The 24,777-nt window shown below is 47.4% G+C and overlaps 1 protein-coding gene across 3 annotated transcripts in view; it reads right to left on the bottom strand.

Annotated features, from left to right (window-relative positions):
* Positions 1–24,777, bottom strand: part of NECTIN4 (nectin cell adhesion molecule 4) — an 81,044-nt gene that overhangs the window by 19,678 nt on the left and 36,589 nt on the right. For 2 of the 3 annotated variants that reach the window (XM_069726281.1, XM_069726300.1), the window contains exons 2-5: positions 20,524–20,877; positions 19,933–20,223; positions 19,604–19,715; positions 17,579–17,730 (exon numbers count right to left, since the gene is read on the bottom strand). In XM_069726281.1, coding sequence (XP_069582382.1) covers positions 17,579–17,730; positions 19,604–19,715; positions 19,933–20,223; positions 20,524–20,877 — 909 coding nt within the window. Of the gene's footprint in view, positions 1–17,575; positions 17,731–19,603; positions 19,716–19,932; positions 20,224–20,523; positions 20,878–24,777 lie in introns of all 3 variants that reach the window. The other variant, XM_069726290.1, reaches the window with a different exon arrangement.

The raw sequence follows: 24,777 nt of genomic DNA on the forward strand, positions 1-24,777 counted from the left end.
GAGCTGCAGGAGAAGTCACAACACTACAGAAGGGTGGGTCGCTCACCAGGTGGCAGATCATCACATGGGCTGATGCCCTCAGATCTGGCACAAAACGGCTGAGAGAACTCCAAGTGCAGAGAGTCTGAACAGGGAAGATGCTGAGGAACCGTATGGTACAGTCCAACCCGGACATGTGCTGTGTGACAAGGAGAGAAGTGTAGGGAAAGAAAAAGAAATGTGTAGTGTGGAATCAGTTGTTGAAGCTGTAACAAAGATGGATGTGCTGCGAAAACAAGAGAGAAAAGTTTTGCATTTGAAGTTTGAAACGGACACCGTCTCTTTGTGCTCAACACCAGCAGCCAAACTTCAGCAGCCCAGATGGAACCCTGATGGTGCAGAGGGTGCAACAGAAGGTATGCAAGAAAAGGGACATTGTTTATATGTGTTGGGAGGCCAGGGAGTGCGTAACCAGTTATGCTCAGCCATGACTACGGCCCTGCTCTGCCCCTTAAAGCTATACGGTCGCAGCACCCAGCCTCACTATATGGTGACAGGACCCAGCCCTGTTATACGGTCACAGCACCCAGCCTCGCTATACGGTCACAGCACCCAGTTACACTATACGGTCACAGCACCAAGCCCTGCTATACGGTCAAAATTCACAGCAAAACTAGATACGCTATGGAGTAGGATTAAAAAAAAAACGGTTCACAGAAAACCTCAAAATATTAATCAATTATTTAAAACTAGTGCAAACAAAACCATCACCAAAAGAATATAACACTTAATAGAAAAGGCCTTGGGAGGTGCCTATCCTTAAAGCCTATTACTCATCAGCACCCTACCTGACAGCGGAGGTTGGCACCCTAAACCTATGCAGTGGCGTCCCCGCTCACCGTCGACTGTCCCTTCTAACCATACAATTCCCTGTAGGAAGGGGGTAGAGAATAGATGTAATTTGTATAAAGACTAGGGGCCAATGGGGGTTGGACTGACCCTTTTCTGGCCCTGCATTACATCAGAGGTTGGCACCCTAGATGTTCACGATATATGGCGCCCCCACTCCTCGACAGCTATCCCAAAAATCACCCTAATGAATTATTACCAGAGGCGATATATAGCTTTAGTGTAAATTGCTGGAGTGCAAAAATGTGTAGTATAGAGACAAATAGCAATATACCTTGGGCTTAAAATTAAACATCATAACAACAGTCTATAATGCAGGGATTGTCTTAGCAGACAATTATCATGGATCAGAGGTATAAAATAATGTCAATGCATATTATGATAGTCCTTATAGATTTCAATAATAGTGGAACAAGAGATATTGGTTATGCACAGGAACCCCCAATGAAGGTTCAAGCCAAAATCCCAAGGCTGACATAACTCTATATATCAAAATTATGTATATATAAATCAAACTCGAAGCATTTCCCCTCTCACAGAGGTTCATCAGGAGTATATACACATCTTATCAGAGACTGCTACTTAGCTTGATCATATCAGATGTCCATGACGATAAAGAACACCAGCACATCGGGTGTTGTGCCTTCACATAAAGTACGGTCACAGCACCCAGTCCCGCTATACAGTCACAGCACCCAGGACTTCTATACAGTCACAGCACCCAGCCCTTATATACGGTCACAGCACCCAGCCCTGCTATACGGTCAAAGCACCCAGCCTTGCTATACGGTCACAACACTCAGCCCTGCTATACAGTAACAGAACACTCTACGATCTTGGCATGCACCACACTATACTGTCTTGGCGCGCACGCACACTATATGGTCATGGCATGCACCACACTATACAGTGACGGCATGCATCCGTATTATACAGTCAAAGCACCCAGCCGCACTATACGATCATAGCACATAGCCACGCTGCATGGTCACAGCACCCATCCACGATATACGTCACAGCACCAAGCCACACTATACGGTCACAGCACCTAGCGACTCTATACGGTAACAGCACCCAGCTCGCTATATGGTCACAGTACCCGGTCCTGCTAAAAGGTCACAGCACCCACTCCCGCTATACTGTCACAGCACCCAGCCTTGCTATACAGTCACAGCACCCAGCCCTGCTATATGGTCACAGCACCCAGCCACTCTATACAATAACAGCACCCAGCCACTCTATATGGTCACAGCACCCATCCATGCTATACGATCACAGCACCCAGCCCCGCTAGATAGTCACAGCACCAAGTCACACTATACAATCACAGCACCCAGCCCTGCTATACTGACACAGCACCCAGCACTGCTATACGGTCAGAGCACCCAGTCTCGCTATATGGTCACAGCACCAATCCCTGATATACGATCACAACACCCAACCCTGCTATACGGTCATAGTACCCAGCCCTGCTATACTGACACAGCACCCAGCACTGCTATACGGTCACAGCACCCAGTCTCGATATATGGTCACAGCACCAATCCCTGATATACGATCACAGCACCCAACCCTGCTATAAGGTCACAGCACCCAGCCCTGCTATAAGGTCACAGCACCCAGCCACGCTCTATGGTCACAGCACCCAGTCACACTATATGGTCATAGCACCCAGCCTTCTTATATAATCACAGCACCCAGCCTCGCTTTATGGTCACGGCACCCATCCACACTATGCTGTCATAGCACCCAGTCTCGCTATATGGTCACAGCACCCAGCCCCGCTATATAGTCACAGCATCCAGCCCTGTTATACGGTCACAGCACCCAGTCATGCTATACGGTCACAGAACCCAGCCTCGCTATATGGTCACAGGACCAGCGTCGCTATACAGTCACAGCACCCAGCCTCATTATAGCACCCAGTCACACTATATGGTCACAGCACCCAGCCCTGCTATACGATCACAATACACAGCCTCGCTATATTGTCACAGCACCCAGCCACCCTATGCTGTCTCAGCACCCAGCCTCGCTATACGATGACCACACCCAGTCACACTATACGGTCACAGCACCCAGCCCTGCTGTACAGTCACAGCACCCAGCTTCGCTATATGGTCAGAGCACTCAGCCCTGCTATATGGTCACAGCACCCAGCACTGCTATACAGTCACAGCACTCAGCCCTGCTATACAATAACAGCACACTCTATGGTCACCACACTGTACGGTCTTCGCACGCACGCACACTATGCGGTCACAGCATGCACCACACAATACGGTCACGGCATGCACCTGTACCATACAGTCTCATCATCCAGCTGCACTTTTCGGTCATAGCACCCAGCCATGCTAAACGATCACAACGCCCAGCCCCGCTATACGGTCATAACACCCAGCCATGCTATACAGTCACAGCACCCAGTCACACTATACGGTCACAGCACCCAGCCTCGCTAAATGGTCACAGCACCCAGCCACGCTATGCTGTCACAGCACCCAGGCTCGCTATACGGTCACAGCACCCAGTCACACTATATGGTCACAGCACCTAGCCCTTTTATACAGTCACAGCACCCAGCCCTGGCATTCATTCACAGCACCCAGCCTTGCTATATGGTCATAGCACCCAGTCACACTATACGGTCACAGCACCCAGTCACACTATACAGTCACAGCACCCAGCCCGATATACGGTCACAGCACCCAGCCTCGCTATATGGTCACAACACCCAGCCATGCTATGCTGTCACAGCAACAAACCTTTCTATTCAGTCACAGAACCCAATCACACTATACGGTCACAGCACCCAGCCCTGCTATAGCATCACAGCACACAGCCCTACTATACGGTCACAGCACCCAGTCACACTATATGGTCACAGCACCTAGCCCTTTTATACAGTCACAGCACCCAGCCCTGGCATTCATTCACAGCACCCAGCCCTGCTATATGGTCATAGCACCCAGTCACACTATACGGTCACAGCAACCAGTCACACTATACAGTCACAGCACCCAACCCGATATACGGTCACAGCACCCAGCCTCGCTATATGGTCACAACACCCAGCCATGCTATGCTGTCACAGCAACCAACCTTTCTATTCAGTCACAGAACCCAATCACACTATACGGTCACAGCACCCAGCCCTGCTATAGCATCACAGCACACAGCCCTACTATACGGTCACAGCACCCAGTCTCACTTTACGGTCACAGCACCCAGTCACGTTATACAGTCACAGCACCCAGCCATGCTATACGGTCACAGCACCCAGTCACGCTATATGGTCACAGTACCCAGCCCTGCTATACGGTCACAGCATCTAGCCACACTATACGGTCAGAGCACCCAGCCCTGCTGTCATGAACCGGGGGTGTTTGGTTGCCCCAGTTCTTTCTTCAGGGATTTATTTACATCCCACTTCTCAGTTTCGGTTTCAAACTTGCAGCTCTCTTGGGCCCCCCTTTCCTTCAGGTCAGTCAGGGAACTGCATCTAGGATAATTAGTCACCAGAAAGGCTGACTTGCTATGTACTGGGTGTTTGGCACTCTGCAGTGAGGGAGATATAATTCCCAGCCGCAGCTGAGCAATACACTTATAAACCCCTTTCCGTCACTGCCAGCGTTACACAACAAGATCAGTATGATCTGCTGCCACCAGCTCCTATTCCTATGATTAATAGCGGGTCAGGAGCCAACCCAATCAGTAGCATAATTTACTTAAGAGGACTTAGCTCTTGGTTTTAGAGCAAGGAAAATGAAGCTAGTAAATATTATAACTTTTACTCCAAAAAAAGATTAGGCAGTGTTTAAAAAAGTATATAAAAAGATATTACCAAAATGAGACAATCATAGTATGTACAAGGCAATTACAAATAAAAAGGGATTAAAATAAGAAAAGAACCTTGCAGGTCTCTCATATCATGGCTGACCATGCGGCGTGGGGGAGTGGTGACATCAAAATGCATCACAGAGGACAGGGCAACGCTCCAGCGTAGCAAACTTTCGTTGGTACCAGACACAGATTGTAGCCATCTCAGGGGGTCGGTCACCACGGTGAAGGCATGTCCGTACAGGTAGGGCTGCAAACATTGCATGCCCAAACCATGGCCAGGCACTCCTTCTCGATGGTGGAATAGGCCCCTTCCCTCGGCAGAAGCTTCCAGCTCAGGTAGAACAAGGGGTGCTCTTGGTTCCCCGAGCCCACCTGGCTGAGCACAGCACCGATGTCAAATTCACTGGTGTTGGTCTGTACGAGGAACGGCTGGCTGCTGTAGACAGCTCTTAACACAGTACAACTGCTCAGGGCTGTTTTCAAAGCCCGGAAGGCCACCTCACAGCCATCTGTCCAGTCGACTGTTTGCAGTAACTTCTTCCTGTTTAGGTACGTCAAGGGTTTTGCCAGGTTACTATAGTTCTGTACAAAGCACCTATAGTACCCTGCAGTGCCCAGGAAGGACATCACCTGTTTTTTGGACCTGGGGTGGGCCAGTACACGATCGCGTCCACTTTCCCAGGCTCTGGCCTCATGGAGCCCCCGACTACCCTTTGCGCCAGGTAGTGGGACTTGCTCATGCCCATCTGGTACGTTCCCGGCATTATGGTCAAGCCTGCTTGGTGAAATCGCCTGAGCACCTCCTGGAGATGAAGCAGGTGTTCCTTCCAGGAGAGACTGAAGATGGCAATGTCATCCAGGTACGCCACTGCGTACCTCTCCAGTCCCTGAAGCAGGTGGTTAACCATCCACTGGAAAGTGGCAGGGGCATTCTTCATGCCGAATTGCATAACTGTGGACTCATACAGTCCGAAGGGGGTGATAAAGGCAAACTTCTCCTGCGCCTCAGGGCTCAGGGGAATCTGCCAATATCCCAAACTCAAATCCATTATGGACAAATATTTTGCGCCAGCTAACTGTTCAAGCAGCTCCTAGATTAGTGGCATTGGCTGCGCCTCCGAGGCTGTGATGCGTTGAGCCCCCTATAGTCCACGCAGAACCCGGTGGTCCAATCCTTCTTTGGCACAAGGACTACAGGTGAGGTCCACGTGCTTTTGGACCGTTAAATCATCCCCAGCTGTAACATCTCATTGATCTCCTGGCGCATAACCTGCTGCCCCTTGTCGGAGATCTGATAGGGTGTTCGCCATAGTGGGGCCTAATTTCCGGTGTCAACCTCATGGACCACTAACTCAGTCCTTCCAGGTCTGTTGGTAAACACCAGCTCGGAAGGGTTCCAGCCTGGTTCGCAGCTGTGACCGCTGGGGTTTGGTTAGCAAGGCGCTTACCTCCACATACTCGATGGACCCACTGGCCTTGGCTTGGGCCAGCATGTTCAGGAAGGGGTCTTCCTCCCTGTCTTCGGGCAGGTTGCAGACCGGTAGGACACAGGCTTCACGTTCATGATGAGCCTTCATCATATTGATGTTAAAATCCTTTTGCCTACCCCGTGTGTGGTCAAGCATGACCACGTAGGTGACAGGGTTGAGCTGCTGGTGGACGACGTACGGGCCTTCCCAGGCTGCCTGAAACTTATCCTTTGGTGTGGGGACGAGCACCCACACCTTCTGACCAACTTTGTAGGTGCGCTCCCAGGCGTTCTGGTCATACCAGTGCTTCTGATCGGCCTGGGCCTGTGCCATGTTGTCATGCACCAACTGCGTCAAGGTCTTCATTTTGTCACGGAAGTGCATGACATACTCCACGATGGACACTTCAGAAGGGTTTGGCTCTTCTTCCCAGGATTCCCTTACCAAACCAAAGGGGTCCCCGGACTCGCCTGCCTTACAGGAGCCTGAGAGGGAAAAACCCCGTTGAGGCCTGCGGAACCTCTCGGAAAGCGAATAGCAGTTGTGGGAGGTACCGCTTCCAGTCGCGTCCTTCGGTTTCATCCTGCATGCATAGCATCTGTTTGAGGGTACCATTGAAGCACTGACACAAACCATTGGTCTGAGGTTGATATGCGCTCGATACCAGATGCTTCACCTGCATTTTCTTACAGAGAGCCTCCATTAGACAAGACATGAATTGGGTCCTTTGGTCGGTAGTCGAGTTGAGCGACTTTTACTTTTTCAAAAGTCGGGTCGAGTGAAATCGGCCGATTATTGCAAAAAGTCAGAAGCCGACTAAAACACGAAACCCAATGCAGGGGTCCCTTTTAATGCGGGGGTCCGCTTGATGTTGGCCTACATACAGTGTTTCCTACCAATAACCTTGTGATTCCCTGACTGTTTTGGCCTTGCGATGATATACCTCCACATTTGCTGCTGGTGGTGTCCTAACCAGTGGCCTTACAGTGAGGGAAGCAATGTTGCATTGCTGACTACCTTCATTCTGAGCAGGTGCACCAACAGTACGGGACGTTTGGTAGTTAGTCCAGGCTTGCAAGTGCATGCTGGTTAAATGTCTAAGCATGCACGTTGTATTTAAATTTTGAAGATTTTTCCCTCTGCTAAAAGTCTTTGAGCATTTCTTACAGATAACTTTTGACTGATCATTCGGATCTTGGTTAAAAAATTGCCACACTGCACTCTTCCTACTATGGAATACCTTTTCAGGCATTGCACGCTGTGCTACTTTCACCGGATGGCCACGCTGTCCTAAAACTGTTTTTGTTTTTGACATACGTTTTTGGTATGATACGGGCCTGCCAGATGACAGCTGTTGCGATGTAGATGGCTGCTGCGGATCATCCTCCTCCGCTTCTGAACTACTGGCAGCGGCACCCTCTTCCCCCAATGGCTGCCAATCTTGGTCAACAACTGGGTCATCTACCACCTCCTCTTCAATGTCATGTGCACCTTCCTCAGTGTCACCGTGTAAGGTGCTATAGTGTTCGGGACGGGGCAGGGTCAGATTCTGGCTCAGTACACTACGAGGGCAATGTAGTGATCTGAGTCAATGGAACAGCATAATAATCTAGCTGCGACTGTGCATCAGTGCACTCCATGTCCGATTCATCTTGTAATGGGCAGTTAACAATTTCTCTTTCTAACCCGGGCACGGTATGTGTAAAGAGCTCCATGGAGTAACCTGTAGTGTCGCCTGATGCATCCTTCACTTTTGGTTTGGGTGAAGGACACACGGAAACGTCTTGTTCCTGAACGGGAGCATCCACTGACGACTCGCTGCTTTTATATTTGTAACTTTCTGAAGAGGAGGCGAAAGAGCTAAAGGCTGAGTCAGCAAGGAAAGCCAAAACTTTTTCCTGCTGCTCCGGCTTTAAAAGCTGTTTTCCTACTCCCAGATAAGGGAGCCTTCGAGGCCTTGGGTAGCCAGACGATGACGCTGGCTCAACACCTCCAGCCTTAGGTGCTATTGTGCTTTTGACACTACCACCAGATGCACCACCACCACCACCATCAGTACCAGCTGGCAACCCCCGCCCACGGGCTCTTCCACCAGACTTCCTCATTTTTTGGAAAATATAACCAAAATAACAACCGTTATATGGTACTGTAAAACAAGGTAGAAGGTGTATATAAATTTGTTGAGAATTTAAATCTCCCTTTTTTGGGGAGGAGACTGAACCAAAACTCAGGCCCTGTGCATATAACAACACAATGTAAGTGGCAGAAAGTGTCTGGCTGATATACTACAAACTAACAGGTCTGCAGTATATCCACTTTGTGAGAATTTGAATCTCACTTTTTTTGGGGGGGAGACTGAACCAAAACTCAGGCCCAGTGTATATAACAACGCAATCTAAGTGGCAGAAAGTGGCTGGCTGACATACCACAAACTAACAGGACTGCAGTATATCCACTTTGTGAGAATTTGAATCTCACTTTTTTGGGGGGAGACTGAACCAAAACTCAGGCCCAGTGCATAAAACAACACAATGTAAGTGGCAGAAAGTGGCTGGAAGATATATGGAAAAATACAAGGACTGTAGTACAATTTCAGTCTCCCTACAATGATCTCAGGAAAAGTATGGCAGCAATAAAAAGGAATGCTGCACACAAAAGTGTGGACAAATAAACAAGATAACTGTGCAGAAAGGAACAACAGGATTTTTGCTTTTAAAAAAGCACTTGGTTTGCACAGCAGCGTGCAAACAGCAATGCAGCTATCAGGGAGCCTTATAAGGCAGCCTATTAAGCTACAGAGTTGATGCACAAAAATATAGCCTCCACTGTCCCTGCAAAAAAATGGTGGTGTTGGACAGTGGAAATCGCTACAGCACAAGCAGTTTGGGGGCTAATCTTCCCTCCCTAACTATATCCCTTCTTCTGATGAAGCTGCAGCAACCTCTCCCTATGCTAAGATCGGCAGAAGTAAGATGGCGGCCGGTGTGCACGCCCATTTATAGCCCCTGTGATGCCGCAGAAAGGAAGCCAATCACTGTCATGCCCTTCTCTAAGATGGTGGGGACCGAGACCTATGTCATCACGCTGCGCACACTCTGCGTCCTCCTTCATTGGCTGAAAAATGGCGCCCTCATGGCCGATCCCACACTAGGATCGGGTCGGGTTTCATGAAACCCGACTTTGCTGAAAGTCGGCGATTTTTGAGTTTGTCCGATCCGTTTCTCTCAACCCTAGTCGGTATTCATCTCCTTGGGAAATACTACCGTGAAAAGATGGCTAACAGTGCATCCACTACCTTATCCGCCCTAGTTGAGGACAGAGCCACTGCCTCTGGGTACCGGGTAGCATAGTCTACCACAGTGAGGATGTGTTGCTTTCCAGAGCTGCTGGGGGTGGCCAGCGGGCCCACAATGTCCACCGCGGTCCTCATGAATGGCTCCTCTATTACTGGCAAAGGGATCAGGGGAGCCTTAAGAGCAGGCCCCGTCCTTCTCCACTCTTTGGCAGCTGATACAGGAGCAGCAGTAGTTTGTCACATCTGTCCCCATCTTGGGCCAATAGAAGTGTTGAGACAGCCGGGCCTTAGTTTTGCTGATCCCCAAGTCTCCAGGGAATGGGATCTCATGGGCAATCTGCATCAACTCACCCCTGAATTGGTGCAGGACGACCAGCTGTCTTTCCTTCAATCACTCATTTTGGGATTGACCAGGAACTGTCTCCCGGTATAACTTCGCTCATTCCAAGAACACCCTCTCCTTATCAGTCATGGAGGTGGGCGTCTCGGCGAGGTGTCTCAAGTTCTAGAGGCTGGAATATGAGTACAGAGCAGCCTGGAACTCCAGGCTGGAGGCAACCAGAATCAACGTCAGGGTGCTTTCCCAACGGGAACCCGCTGGGACCTGCTCTAGGCCCATCTCTAGTTCAGTCACCCCTGTGACTGAGGAGGGTCCAGGAGGCAGAACGCTATCTGCATTTCAGGTACTCTGACTGCGGGTGACAGCAGCTATGTAGGCTGTCTCCCCAGGGATTTCCACAGAACCATCAGCCCTCGCTGTTGTGGGTTTTGCCTCGCCATCCAACCCCATCACCTCAGGAGCAGTGCTACCTATGGGGCAGTTACCTTTCAGTTACTCTGTGGCACTAGTCAGTTGCACGGCATCCCTTTCCTCATGGTTCCCATGCATCTCCCCATTTCTCTTAGCACCAGCGCTTGCTCCTGTTAGGGGTTCCTCAGCTATCGCACCTTGCAGAGTGACGTGGCTGAGCACTGCTGCACCTATAGACACATCATCCTTAGGAAATAAATGGTTACAAGGTAAAACATGCACATTTTCGTCATCATCAGTATGAGATAAATCATTCTCAGGTAAGGCATGCAATTTCCCGTCATTATCATCAGCATTAGCATCACCCTTAGCATCAGATTGGGTAGGGGGATCAGGGACGTAATATGCAAGCATTCTCCCCAAATCAGTCTTCAAAAAAACATCGGTGGGCAAGTTATCGGACAACACCACTTTCTTCACCCCGCACCCGGCACCCCAATCTATAAACACCTGGGCCATTGGCAAGGGACAGGGGATGCCCCCAATCCCTGTGACAGTCAGAGTTTTCCCTGGAGTGATCTCTTCAGGGCCACCAGTTCAGGTCGGATGAGGGTTTGTTCAGCCACGGTGTCCTTGACGCCTCTAGCGACATGGCCACCCTCGGAGTTGTGCTGCACGTTATCATAGACCCTCCCAACTGCCCAACCCACCAAAAGAGCTGCCTCATTAGACCCTTGGGCCCTGGGTGAGCGGTTCTTCTGCTTCTCCGGACAGTTGGCGCTGATATGACCAGTCTTATTGCAGGCAAAACACTTGCAAAGGTCAGTAGTAGGTCTGTTGCTGGCAACAGGGACAGTGCCTCCGATGAGTCTCCTGGCAGAGGCTTATCCCCTCTCCAGCTGGTGGTAGCTGGCTTCCGCACTTCTGGCTTACAGTTGGCCTCATAGGCATCGGCAATCTGCGCTGCTTTATCTGCGTTTTTGGGCTCTCGTTCCATTACAAACTGTTGCACCTCAGCTGGGCAAAGATGTAAAAACTGGTCTTTGATCATCAGGTCTTGCAGCTGCTCAAAGGTGGTCGCTGACAGTCCTTGGATCCACTGGTCAAAGTGGGTCCTGAGTCCATGCACCACATCGCTATAACTGTTGTGTGGGCCACGTTGGAGGTTCCTGAACTTTTTACGGTGAACCTCAGGAGTCAGTTGATACTTCTTTATCAGGGCCTGCTTGATGGCGTCATAGTCTTCATATTGGTCTGGAGGGAGAGAAGTAAACTCCTCCAGAGATTTGCCTTTTAGCCTTGGGGTCAGGTACCGGGCCCATTGGTTCTCAGGCAGCCGGTACTGTCGGCAGGCTTTCTCAAAGGCCCTCAGAATAGTGTCCATGTGCCGGTCCTTTTCCCTTTTCCCTTTTCACGGGAAAGTGCTCTGGCCGGGGATTGGGGAACTGAGCGTTGCTGGATTCGCTGCCCTGGGTAGTGGATGGTACTGCCCCAAGTTGGGCCATCTGCAGTTCATGGGCCCTCCGAGCTTGGGCCTCCCGCTCAGCTCTCCCGGCCTCCAGCTCAGCTCTCTCTGCCTCCCAATGGGCTCTATCCACCTCCCGCTGCTCCGCTTTCTCTTGGTATTGCTAGATCAGCCTCAGACGTCCATCACGGTAGTTGGCGTCGAGGTGTTCCATGGCCATCTGCAGGTGGGGGTCCAATTGGACCTCTGCGGCAGCACCATTTGCGCATGGGCTGGCTTCTGCATCCGCTGGGCTCTGAGCGATTTCCAGTTGCACCAGAGCTGCGATTAGTTGGCTTTTGTTTTTGCCCGTGTTGTCAATCTGTCTCATCCCACAAAGGGCAATAAGAGTGTCCTTGTTATGCTGCTTATACCAGCCTTCTCCCACCGTAGCCATCACTGCGAAATAAAATATAGAATAGAAAAACAAAGAAAAAGGGAGGGGTAACCGCCTATATGCACTATTGTCTCAGGACTAGTGTTGGGCATTCCGATACCGCAAGTATCGGGTATCGGCCGATACTTGCGGTATCGGAATTCCGATACCGAGTTCCAATACTTTTGTGGTATCGGGAATCGGTATCAGATCCATATTAATGTGTAAAATAAAGAATTAAAATAAAAAATATTGATATACTCACCTCTCCGGAGGCCCCTGGACATCACCGCTGGTAACCGGCAGCCTTCTTTGCTTAAAATGAGCGCGTTTAGGGCCTTCCATGGCGTCACGGCTTCTGATTGGTCGCGTGCCGCTCATGTGACCGCCACGCGACCAATCACAAGCCGCGACGTCATTCTCAGGCCCTAAACTCCTCATTCTAGGAATTTAGGACCTGAGAATGACGTCATGGCTTGTGATTGGTCGCGTGGCGGTCACATGAGCGGCACGCGACCAATCAGAAGCCGTGACGTCATGGAAGGCCCTAAACGCGCTCATTTTAAGCAAAGAAGGTTGCCGGTTACCAGCGGTGATGTCCAGGGGCCTCCGGAGAGGTAAGTATATCAATATTTTTTATTTTAATTCTTTATTTTACACATTAATATGGATCCCAGGGCCTGAAGGAGAGTTTCCTCTCCTTCAGACCCTGGGAACCATCAGGATACCTTCCGATACTTGGTGTCCCATTGACTTGTATTGGTATCGGGTATCGGTATCGGCGATATCCGATACTTTTCGGGTATCGGCCGATACTATCCGATACCGATACTTTCAAGTATCGGACGGTATCGCTCAACACTACTCAGGACTATTAAACACTAAGCTCATTCTCCAAAACTTTTGCGCAGGGTCCTCACAAGAACTGTGTACATTTTTAGTGAGAGGAATGATTGCTCATACCCGATCACAAATGCTCTATTATCCCAGCGCTGCCACCAATATGTCACGGATCATGGGGAGGATACCTTTATCATCCCCAACACTCACACAAATTTGTCATGATGGTTGTTTGGTTGCCCCTGGTTCTTTCTGAGGGGGATTTATCTATAGCCCACTTCCCAGTTCCGGTTTGGATCTTGCAGTTCTCTGGGGTCCCCCTTACCCTCAGGTCAGACCGAGTACTGCACCTAGGATAATTAGTCGCCAGAAAGGCTGCCCTACTTTGTACTGGCTAATGGGCATACTGCAGCAAGGGCGATATAACTACTCCCACTCAGGCGGGAAGAATAATTATCAACACTGCCGGTCGACACCGCTGGCCACAACAAAGCCTCCCAATCGCACAGGACAAATCCCGCTGCCATCAGCTCTGATTTCTTAGTTGTTAACTCCAAAAAAGGTAGACAGTGTTTACAGAAGTATAAAAAGATATTATAAAGAATACAATTATCGTATGTACAATACAATGACAAATAAAATGGGATTAAAGTTGAAAAACACTTACATTTCATTATGTCATATCATTTCATGGCTGACCGTGTGCTGTGGGGCATGAGCAAGCATATATCCAGATGCATCACCCCTCTATAGCAGCTAGACACCAGACAAAAAGCCCGTGAAGACTGCTGCTTCACTCACTTATTTCCTAGCCTAAACCCAGGCACCCCCTCAGTGGTGACCTCACCCAGAGGCTGAAACCTCCCCTTTACTTAGAGTCATGGCAACTATTTTTATGCCTAGCTTGCTGTATGAATCTCATACACAAAAGACACAATGATCAGGATGTGCCCCACATCAGGGGGAACTCCCTCAAGTGCAAACACGGTGTAATCACATGACCCACCCATTGAGAAACCTGCTCCCTGCACCCACCGGGGTCAGCTTCCATCAATCCCAGGGAGCTACAGATCCCCCGATGGACATCCGAAACCTACAACTTATATATCTCTAGCCCCGATTGGCGCCAACAGACACAACCTCCAGAGAACAATAGAATCCCATGCTTTCTGCACCAGTTTTAACCAGTACCAGGCGAGAGGGGGGAACAATTAGGGTAGGGAGACTTGTCTGCCGCAGCACAGAGCCATATAAACTCTTGAGGGAGAGGGGAAATGAGGGGTTTAGGATTACACACACAGGCAGAGAAATGAAGGGGGGGTCGAATCTGCATCGGGTGTCTGTCCTCCGCTCTTAGATGTAGCAGAGCTCGGTGTGCACAATAATACACAATCAAATACCTCATGTTCCTGACAGGAGCCAACCCAATCAGTTGCGTAATTTACTTCAGTGAACTTAAGGTACGTTTTAGAGCAAGGAATGCGAAGCTAGTAGATATTGTAACTTTTACTCCAAAAAAAGATTAGGTAGTGTTTACAAAAGTATATAAAAAGATATTACCAAAATGAGACAATCATAGTATGTACAAGGCAATTACAAATGAAAATGGATTAAAAGAAGAAAAGAAACTTACAGGTCTCTCATATCATGGCTGACCATGCGGCGTGGGGGAGGGGTGACATCAAAATGCATCACAGAGCGTCTATTATCTGGCTCCCTTGGCAAAGACTAGTGCAAAATGAGGTCCCACTATCTTATACCCCCTTGGTTGTGACATCACTGAGTGGGCTGCGCCGTGGACTCCACTCCCCTTTCAAAGAGACTCAGAACTTTATTAAAACTCATGACCGTCATAGTGTACGCTGGAAACCTTGTAGAGGGACAACGAAAGTATTACAGTTCTTCTCACAAGGTTTCATCCATTATAAGTTCATGCTAAAAACATACAACTCTGCCCTTTACCTCTCCAAACAAACCTATTTCAACACCCTCATCACCTCGCTGTCCAATAACCCTAAACGTCTCTTTGACACTTTCCAGTCCCTACTCAACCCAAGAGTGCAGGCCCCAACAACAGATCTCCACGCTGACGATCTGGCCAATTACTTCAAAGAAAAAATTGACCACATTCGACAGGAAATCATCTCCCAATCTCTTCATACCATGCACTGTCCTCCCTCCCCCACTGCATCTAGTTCACTCTCTGACTTTGAACCAGTTACAGAAGAAGAAGTAATCAGGCTCCTTGCATCTTCTCGCCCAACCACTTGCACCAGTGACCTCATTCCGTCATATCTCCTCCAGTCCCTTTCCCCGGCTGTCACCTCTCACCTAACAAAAATATTCAACCTTTCTCTCACTTCCGGCATTTTTTCCATCCTCATTTAAGCATGCCATCTTACATCCATTACTTAAAAAACCATCCCTCGATCAAAACTGTGCTGCTAATTATAGACCTGTCTCTAATCTTCCCTTCATCTCTAAACTCCTCGAGCGCCTGGTCCACTCCAGTCTTACCCGCTATCTCTCAGATAACTCTCTTCTAGACCCTCTTCAATCTGGTTTCCGCTCTTTACACTCTACTGAAACTGCCCTCACTAAAGTCTCTAATGATCTACTAACAGCTAAATCTAATGGTCACTACTCTATGCTAATTCTCTTGGATCTCTCCGCAGCATTCAACACTGTGGATCATCAGCTCCTCCTCACTATGCTCCGCTCCATCGGCCTCAAGGACACTGTTCTCTCCTGGTTCTCCTCCTATCTCTCTGACCGCTCCTTCACTGTATCTTTTGCTGATTCCTCCTCCTCTCACCTTCCCCTTAATGTTGGGGTTCCTCAAGGATCAGTCCTAGGCCCCCTCCTCTTCTCTTTGTATTCTGCCCCTATTGGACAAACAATCAGTAGATTTGGTTTCCAGTACCATCTCTATGCTGATGACACCCAATTATACACTTCTTCTGCTGTTATCACGCCAACCTTTTTAGTAAACACCAGTGATTGTCTTACCGCTGTCTCTAACATCATGTCCTCCTTATATCTGAAACTGAACCTGTCAAAAACTGAACTCCTCGTGTTTTCTCCATCTATTAACCTACCTTTGCCTGACATTGCCATCTCTGTGTTCGGCTCCACCATTACTCCAAAGCAACATGCCTGCTGCCTTGGGGTCATACTTGATTCCGAGCTTTCATTCACCTCTCACATCCGATCACTGGTTCGCTCTTCTTATCTTCATCTCAAAAACATTTCTAGAATTCGCCCTTTTATTACTTTCGACTCGACAAAAACTCTTACTGTTTCACTTATTCATTCTCGTCTGGACTATTGTAACTCTCTACTAATCGGCCTCCCTCTTACCAAACTCTCCCCGCTCCAATCTGTCCTGAATGCTGCAGCCAAGATCATATTCCTTACCAACCGTTACACCGATGCCTCTACCTTGTGCCAGTCATTACACTGGTTACCCATCCACTCAAGAATCCAGTATAAAACTACTACCCTCATCCACAAAGCACTCCATGGCTCAGCACCACCCTACATCTCCTCTCTGGTCTCAGTCTACCACCCTACCCGTGCCCTCCGCTCCACTAATGACCTCAGGTTAGCATCCTCAATAATCAGAACATCCCACTCCCGTCTCCAAGACTTTACACGTGCTGCGCCGATTCTTTGGAATGCACTACCCAGGTTAATACGATTAATCCCCAATCCCCACAGTTTTAAGCGTGCCCTAAAAACTCATTTGTTCAGATTGGCCTAACGCCTCAACGCATTAACCTAACTATCCCTGTGTGGCCCATTCAAAACATAAAAACATAATTGGGTTCCTCGCATCATGTTCTCATACACTTTATGCAGTTAATAGCCCTCTGTGTCTGTACTGCTACATACTTAGGCAGTTAACTGGTTCATGCAGCTTTACATGAACACCTGAGCCTTACACTATGGCCGGTCCGACTAACTAAAGCAAATGTTACCATCCACCTCTCGTGTCTCCCCTTTTCCTCATAGTTTGTAAGCTTGCGAGCAGGGCCCTCATTCCTCCTGGTATCTATTTTGAACAGTGATTATTGTTATGCTGTAATGTCTATTATCTGTACAAGTCCCCTCTATAATTTGTAAAGCGCTGCGGAATATGTTGGCGCTATATAAATAAAATTATTATTATTATTATCCTTGTGGCAGTGCACATCTGCAATTATTTTCTCATGCCAATTCCACAAGAGACAAAAAATAACAGAATGCTTCGAGTGGCTTCAAAAATCGGAGCAGGGTCACACATGCAAGTCTATTGGAGGCTGTAAAACATCGCACTGAACTCAGATGTCATTCGAATGCAGTCCGATTTACATGGATAATATTCACCAGCTGAGATAGACTCCATAGTCCTGTGATAAAGTTATCTCACTTTTGATAATGAGCCCACCAGTAATATTGTTTCCCACCTTGAATATTGTTCTCCCATCTGTGATAATGTCCAGACACCAGTAATAATGTGGTAACATCATCCTATCTGTGATAATTTCATCCTGCCTGTGATAATGTCCTTAACTGTTATAATGCTCCCACTTGTTTTAGCGGATAATGTACCCTTTGTGATAACAACTACCTGTAATGGTCACGGTGACGCTCGCTTGTCGGCTGGATACACGATTTGTTGCTTCACAGATGTAGACTCCAGTGTCCTCAGTTCGGAGCGGGCTGGTGAATTTCAGCTGGTCTCCTTCAGTCTTTACATCTTCTTGTAGAGAACCATTGACTCTGTAAAGAATGGCGAATAAGGTTATGCTTTATTCTCTGACTGTAGGTGTTTCTGCAGTCCCATGTAACAGCACAAATGCATATTGCCAGCTTCCCTCTGCTCCATCTGCTACTAGACTGAGGAGACATATAAATGTCTACAAGCTGAAGGGAGCAGTGCCCTGACATGATAGGGTTAAGAGTTTGGCCTGTGCCCCTGGTGACTGGAATAGAAAGGGTTACCCAGGAGTAACCAGAGTCATCTTCATGGACACAAGTCACAGCTAGTATGTAGAGGTGTGACTGGTGACATCACCAGGAACTGGTCCAGCCAGAATCTCAAGCCTCGACTTTCCCACACACTTGCTGGTTTGGCAGAAAACAAGGGATTGTCTGGATCTGACAGCAGGTATTGTGAGATCAGAACGCGTACCCTGCTGCCTGGTTGGTAAACACAAACTGGGGGATAAAGGACCTCAGGTCTAGAGGCCACCATGATGTGAAAGGGATGACGCACCAATCTGGTCTGCAAATGATTGTATGTGACACTAGACAAGAAGAGAACAGGGAAGGAATAGACAAGAGAGAGGACAAAAGAGACATACTCAAGGCAGAGGAGAAAGAGAGGACTAATGGGATAGAGAAAAGGCAGAGGATAAATGGCACAAAAGACAGAAAAATGAGAGCAGACAAAAGAAGAGGAAGAGACAGGAGAAAGAGGGGACAGAGGTAAGACAGAATACAAATGATGGAAAAGACAAAAGAGATGGAGAAAGGTCAAAAAAGACAGAGGAGAGATGAGAGACAGAAAAGAGAAAGGAGAAAGAGAAGGCAGAAGGAACAAACAAGAAAAACACAAAAGGCACATGAAGATACAGATAAGAAAAGAGAAATAGAGGGCAGAGGAGAATAGAGACATAGGAGAAAAGAGATTGGAAAGAAGAAAAAGACAAAAAAGAGGACAGGAAAAGCAAATGAGATAAGAGACAATGATGAGAAGAAAAGAGAAAGGGGGAAGAACAAAAGAGAGATGGTAGAGAGAATTGACCAAAGAGAAATAAGTCACAAGGTAAAGAGAACAGACAAAGGAGAAAGAAGAGACAAAAGGAGGAAAAATACACTAGATTGATGACAAAGAGGAGAAAGAGAGGACAGAAGGTTGAGAGGAAAAAAGAGCCAGAGGAAAGGAGGAGACAGGAGAAAATAGAGGAGAGAGAAAAGAGAAGAAAAAATAACTGTAGAACAGAGGGGAGGCAGAGGAGAAAGAGAGGTCAGAAGGGACATAGAATGGAAGACTGCAGAGACTGCAGAAAAAGGACAGTAGAGCCTAGAGGAGGAGATCAGAGTCTGGAGGAGGACAGAGGGGTCTGGAAGAGGATAGGGGAGTCTGAAAAGAAAACAGCAGACTCTAAAAGAGGTGAGAGGTGTCTGGAGGAGGACAGAGGCATCTTGAGGAGGACAGAGGAGTCTGGAGAAGAAGAACAGAGTCTGGAAGACGACAGATGCATCTTGAAGAGAACATGGGACTTTGGAGGAGGAGTCTGGAAGTTGACAGTAATCTGGAAGAGAACAAAGGATTCTGGAGGACTAGAGCAGAGTTTGTAGGAGAAGGACAGAAGGATCTGGTCTATTACATGGGTTTGTAAGAGGACATGGGAAACTGGACAGAGAAGTCTGGGAGAGTACAGAGGTGTCTGCAAGTAGCCAGTTGAGTCAGGAAGAGAACAGAGGAATCTGTAGAAGATGAGAGGGTCTGGAATTAAACAGATAAGGACAGCCTGAAAGGGTTAGATAATTCTGGAGTGGCCAGAGTTACCACAAAATTTACTCTTTAATGAAGGTATACATGGTTGTGCACAGACCGATGTTACTGCAGTTTATTATTTGTCATTACCTGAACCATGTGTACTGAGGGTTTGGGTGCCCTTCACAAAAACACTTGAGGGCTGCGTCATTTTTTCCAACAAACCATTGATCATGACCTTGTATTGTGACGTCAGCCAGGTCTGTAGGAAACATGGAATATTTTATTAGAAAAGCATTTCAATCTTCTGTACTGCACAGAACACAACATTGACAAGTATGTGTTGTAAAGCAAGAGGATGTGCTGCTCCTCCAAGACCTAGTGCAAAGACCAACAATCTGGCAAATCTAGGAGCGCTCAAATAAAGTGGAGTCTCCATGTAGTTCTCTTTGTGACATGGGAAAATAGCAAGTACTTACATTCCACCTCCAGGACATGTGTGATCCTCTTCTCCTGCTGGAACACTGGATGAGACACAACGCAGGTTAGCAACTTTTTGTGCATACTCCGGGTTGGGACCACAAAAAACTCACTAGTCACAGAGGCCGATCGAGAGTGAGAATACGTATGGGACGTATTCTTCCCAGACACTTCTGTTTCCCATGTCAGGCTGGGAGCAGGGTTCCCCTCAGCTGTACAGGAGGCAGCGAGGCTCAGGCCCACTCCCTCTACCAGCGATGGACCCGGGTTCAATGTTGGCAAAGGGGGCACTACATGGCACAGAAAACAGGAATTAAAACCATACCGAAAACCTTCAGACATTGCTCCAGCCATAGTGGTAGGACTTCTTTGTTATTGCACTTATCTAGAATCTACAGTCATGGATAAGACCGAAACAATGGAGGATGGAGAACAATGATCAGATGATCAGATTCATGCAGAAAAAAGAGGAGCTGCACACAGCCAGCAGTCAAATCATTGTTAGATAGCCGTGTTACCTACATACCCCCATGCTATGCAGGGGTAAATGTTGCGGGATAAGTGTCTACCTTACATGTCACTCTTCTTACCTAGCACCTTTAGTGTCACATCAGCCTCAAAAGTTCCTGCTGGGAAGGTGTAGACGCGACACTGGTAGACACCTTCATCCGCCTGGACAACGTTCTTCAGGATTATTGTCCCATCTTCTGGCTTTAATGGAGATTTTTCCTTTACTCTTCCTTCATACTCGTGAGTGACATGAGCCCCAAACTCTGTGTTTAGAATGGCAATTTGCATGCTTTGACCATTCATAACTTTTTTTGACCAGATTACTTGAGTGACCTTCTCTAGCTCCTGGGCTTCATAATAACATGTAAGGGAGACATCTAATCCCAGGACTACAGTGACTCCATTCTCTGTCCTTACAATGCCGGCAAAACTTCCTGTGAGAAGAGAAGAAAATCAATACCCAAGACATGGGGCAACCTCTTATGCCACCTCAACTAAAACATGGGGCTATGTACCTCCTCACATCTTCTCTTTGAAGAACTGGGTTTCTGTATATTAATACTCAACCTACAGTCACGGTTCACACCGTGCTGCCAACAATATGTCACGGATCCCAACGATATGTCAGGGATCCAGGGGAGGATACCTTTATTGTCCCCACTACTCTCCTAGTTCCGGTTTAGAATTTGCATCTCTCTGGCGCCCCCTTACCCTCATGTCAGACTAGGTACTGCACCTAGGGTAATTAGTCACCAGAAAGGCTGCCTGCTATGTAATGGCTATTGGGCACGCTACAGCGAGGGTGATATAACTACTTCCACACAGGCGGGAACAATAATTATCAACGCCGCCGGTCGCTGCAAGGAAGCCCAATCGCACAGGACAAAGTCGTTGCTACCAGCTCCGATTAACGGGTCTGGAGCCAACCCAAATCAGTAGTGCAATTCTCTTCAGAGGAAGCGGCAGTTCATTCATAGAGCAGGAAGAGACAGCTAGTAAATTATATATTTTACTCCATAAAAAGTTAGGCAGTGTTTACAAAGTATAAAAGATATTACAAAAAAGACGAAATCATGTACATTGCAGTTGCAAATAAAATGAGGATTAAAATAGAATAGAACACTCACATATTGCTTAGATCATTCCAGGCTAACCATGCTGGTGGGAGGAGCCAGATGTCACAATGCATTGAGGGTCTTGTTGCAGCAGCTTCACAGGTAAAAATGAAGGCTGGGCTGAATGCAGTAACTTATACTTCTGGGCTTGTGACATCACTAAAGGGGCTGATTTAACTGCACCCTCCCCTAGCTGCCAGGGTGCACATTTTGGTAAGAAAATGTATAATAATCATAACTGGGCTTGAGAACCTAGCAGAATAACGGCACACACATCACTCATCTTATATTGAAATTAGCTTTCTAATGATTCTAAACTTGGACTAGCTATTCCACTCGGTTCCGGAGAAATCCATTTCTCGGGTTCTTTTGGTGCTAGAATTTAGCAAAAGGTGCCGTAGCGAAGCTGTATCAATGCACGTTCCAAATATGTATCTGTCATATTTCTATCATACACTGGCGTCGCATTATGGCTTCTTTAATATCTCCCCACATACAGCAAGCACATGGGTTTTTAGACAAAGAAATTCCTTGCTGATTAACAGTTGCTATGGGAGGTGGAAAGGAAAGATTGAGAGAGTGTAGTATGAAACCTTGGAATGTTCCAGTAGGTGTGATAACAAGGAAATTCATATGCCATTTTATACATTATTGTGACACCTACACAGAGGGATAGCTCTCCAAATCGTCCACTGCAGTTCTTATGCATCACACACTGCAGAGACCAAAGCCCCTCAGATACATACATACGCCAAAGTTGCCTCTATTGTCGTGCCACTTTTGTGATATCGACAGTAGTCCAACATGTTTACCATCTTAAGTCCTCTGCTAGCATGCTCCTTACCTCTCATATATGGCACATCCTACAGTTATTCCACTTTTATGATGTCTAGAAGATCCCCACTATCCTGCTTCTTGCCTCTAGTACATGGCACACCCTAAAGTATCACAACCCATATGATATCAAGAAGACCCCTGCTATTTTTCTTCTATGGGTATTCCCATTCAGTTTGGTTCTTCTTTGTACATCATCTTGGATGAGTACATGACAATGAAAGGGATTGTTCACAAATCACATACAGCGGGTCAGGCTCAGGTGAGCAGGTTTTGTCTTGTGAGCACTCTGTGACCATTGATGGTGACTAGCATCAGATCTCAGAGCAACCTGCCTGGGGTGTGTGATATTTACTATGTGTTCATCTGATGACAGACTACTGCATTTCAGAGAACTCCGATATGCCTTCATCTAGGATCTGTCCTTGCTGAGAAATGGCTTCAAGAAGGGCAGAGCAGGCAAGGGACTTATGATATACTAGTCTATAGCACATGATATCCTTAAATGCTCCCTATGATAGCATCATCTTTGCATTTGACTACCATTTTATTGAGTTTTTATTATAGAGCTTTCTAACCCCTTTCTTCACAACTGAGCAATGTGCATGGTCCTTGTACCTAAGCCAAATGCCCGAGCCTTGTCCATAAGTCATGTGCCTGAATCTTTTAACTGAGCCAAGTGCTGAAGCCTTTTGCCTGAGAATTATACTTTAGCATTGTATCTAATCAAGTACCCAAACCTTGTGCCCAAGCTATATACCCCAGCATTTTACCTGGGCCAGTTTCTCAAGGCTCTTCCCCGAGTCTTTTTTTCTGAGTCATCTACCCTAGTCTTGTTCCTGAGCCATATGTCAAAGCCCGGTACCTGAGCTTGTAACTTAGCCATGTGCCTATACTAGAGCTTTTTACATGAACCAAGGCTCCTTTGTGGAGAAGTCATTTTTGGACACCTCACTTTTCTGATCAGGCCGGAAGGGCGGGTGACAGGGTCATAAGTCACATTCAAAGCTTTCTCAGCCAAATCAAGCAGAAAATGTTGACAGGCGCCTTATACTAGAAAAACCTGATGCTCTGGATTCTGCATATTACTCTGCATCATGCAAAAACTTGTTAATACTCAGCCAAGTCTGGGGGAAAGCAAAACCTTGACAAATGGGTGCTGAAATATTAGTCAGCAACTTCTGTCCTACCTCAAAGATATAACCTCCCCCATGAGCGACTCTCAGGAAATAGCCCATAATGAAAATTCTTCAATGGTGACAACTTAAAATGTGAGACCAGTAGATATAGAGATAGACACAATGACTCACAGACAAAGGGAAGGGTCCAGAGTGGAGGGACAGACGGGCCCAAATGGACAGTCGGGAGGGACACGGTTCCGGAGGAACGAACAGAGGACTCTGGAGGCATAAATGGACAGAAGAGAAAGAGGGGTCTGGAGGGAAGTAACAGAGTGGGCCAAAATGGCCAGAAGAGTCCAGAGGGGAGAGACAGAGGGGTCCGTAAGGACAGAACATAGGGACCCAAATGGACAGAGGAGTTAGAAGGGAAGGAACAGAGAGGGGCCAAAATGTACAGAAGAATCCAGAGGGGAAAGACAGAGGGGCCCAAATAGACAGTCCGAAGGCACAAGGCCCAGGTCCGGAGGAACGAACAGAGGGACCCAAATGGTCAGAGGACTCTAGAGAGGAGAGACAGAGGGGCCAGAGAGAAGGAACAGAGGTGTCTAAATGGACAGAGAACTCCAGACTATATTAGAGGTGGGAGGTATCAATATATAATGTACATGACTATATTATAGGTGGGAGATATCAATATATAATGTACATGACTATATTATAGGTGGGAGGTATTGATATATAATGTGCATGGCTATATTAGAGGTGAGGACTATTAATATCTTTATGTCATCTGTTGTCTCCGTAGTTTTGTTTGTTATCTGTTATGGGAAATTAATATTTATTTTCATATAAATGCTGTAGCCACACCTTAGCAAAAGACCAGTACCCCTATCGCTAAGGGTCACCACAGTCATAATGCACTGCAGGAACAGTCACAGCAGCGACGCACTAGTAGATAGGTCACTATTTGAGGATGGAAAAAGTTTGTGCCCACGAGGCAGCTGTTCCCACAGACCATGAATAAATGATGAGGGTGATAATCTGCAGTTGGTGGAGACAATTGCTGACAGTTGAGAGTGTACAATGCCCAGGAACTGCAGAATGTGCATACTGGTGCACTGTTATGAAGATCCACATCGTCTATGGATAAAATCTGGCATCAGTGATGAATGCATTGTTGGTGTTATCCAGGGATGGGGAATGTCCTGCCTGTGGTAACTTCTGGTGTGTGCCTGAATTTCTGGACTGGTTTTCTGCCTCGGCC

Source organism: Ranitomeya imitator, chromosome 1 (genome assembly GCF_032444005.1).
Source record: "Ranitomeya imitator isolate aRanImi1 chromosome 1, aRanImi1.pri, whole genome shotgun sequence".
Lineage (NCBI taxonomy): Eukaryota > Metazoa > Chordata > Amphibia > Anura > Dendrobatidae > Ranitomeya > Ranitomeya imitator.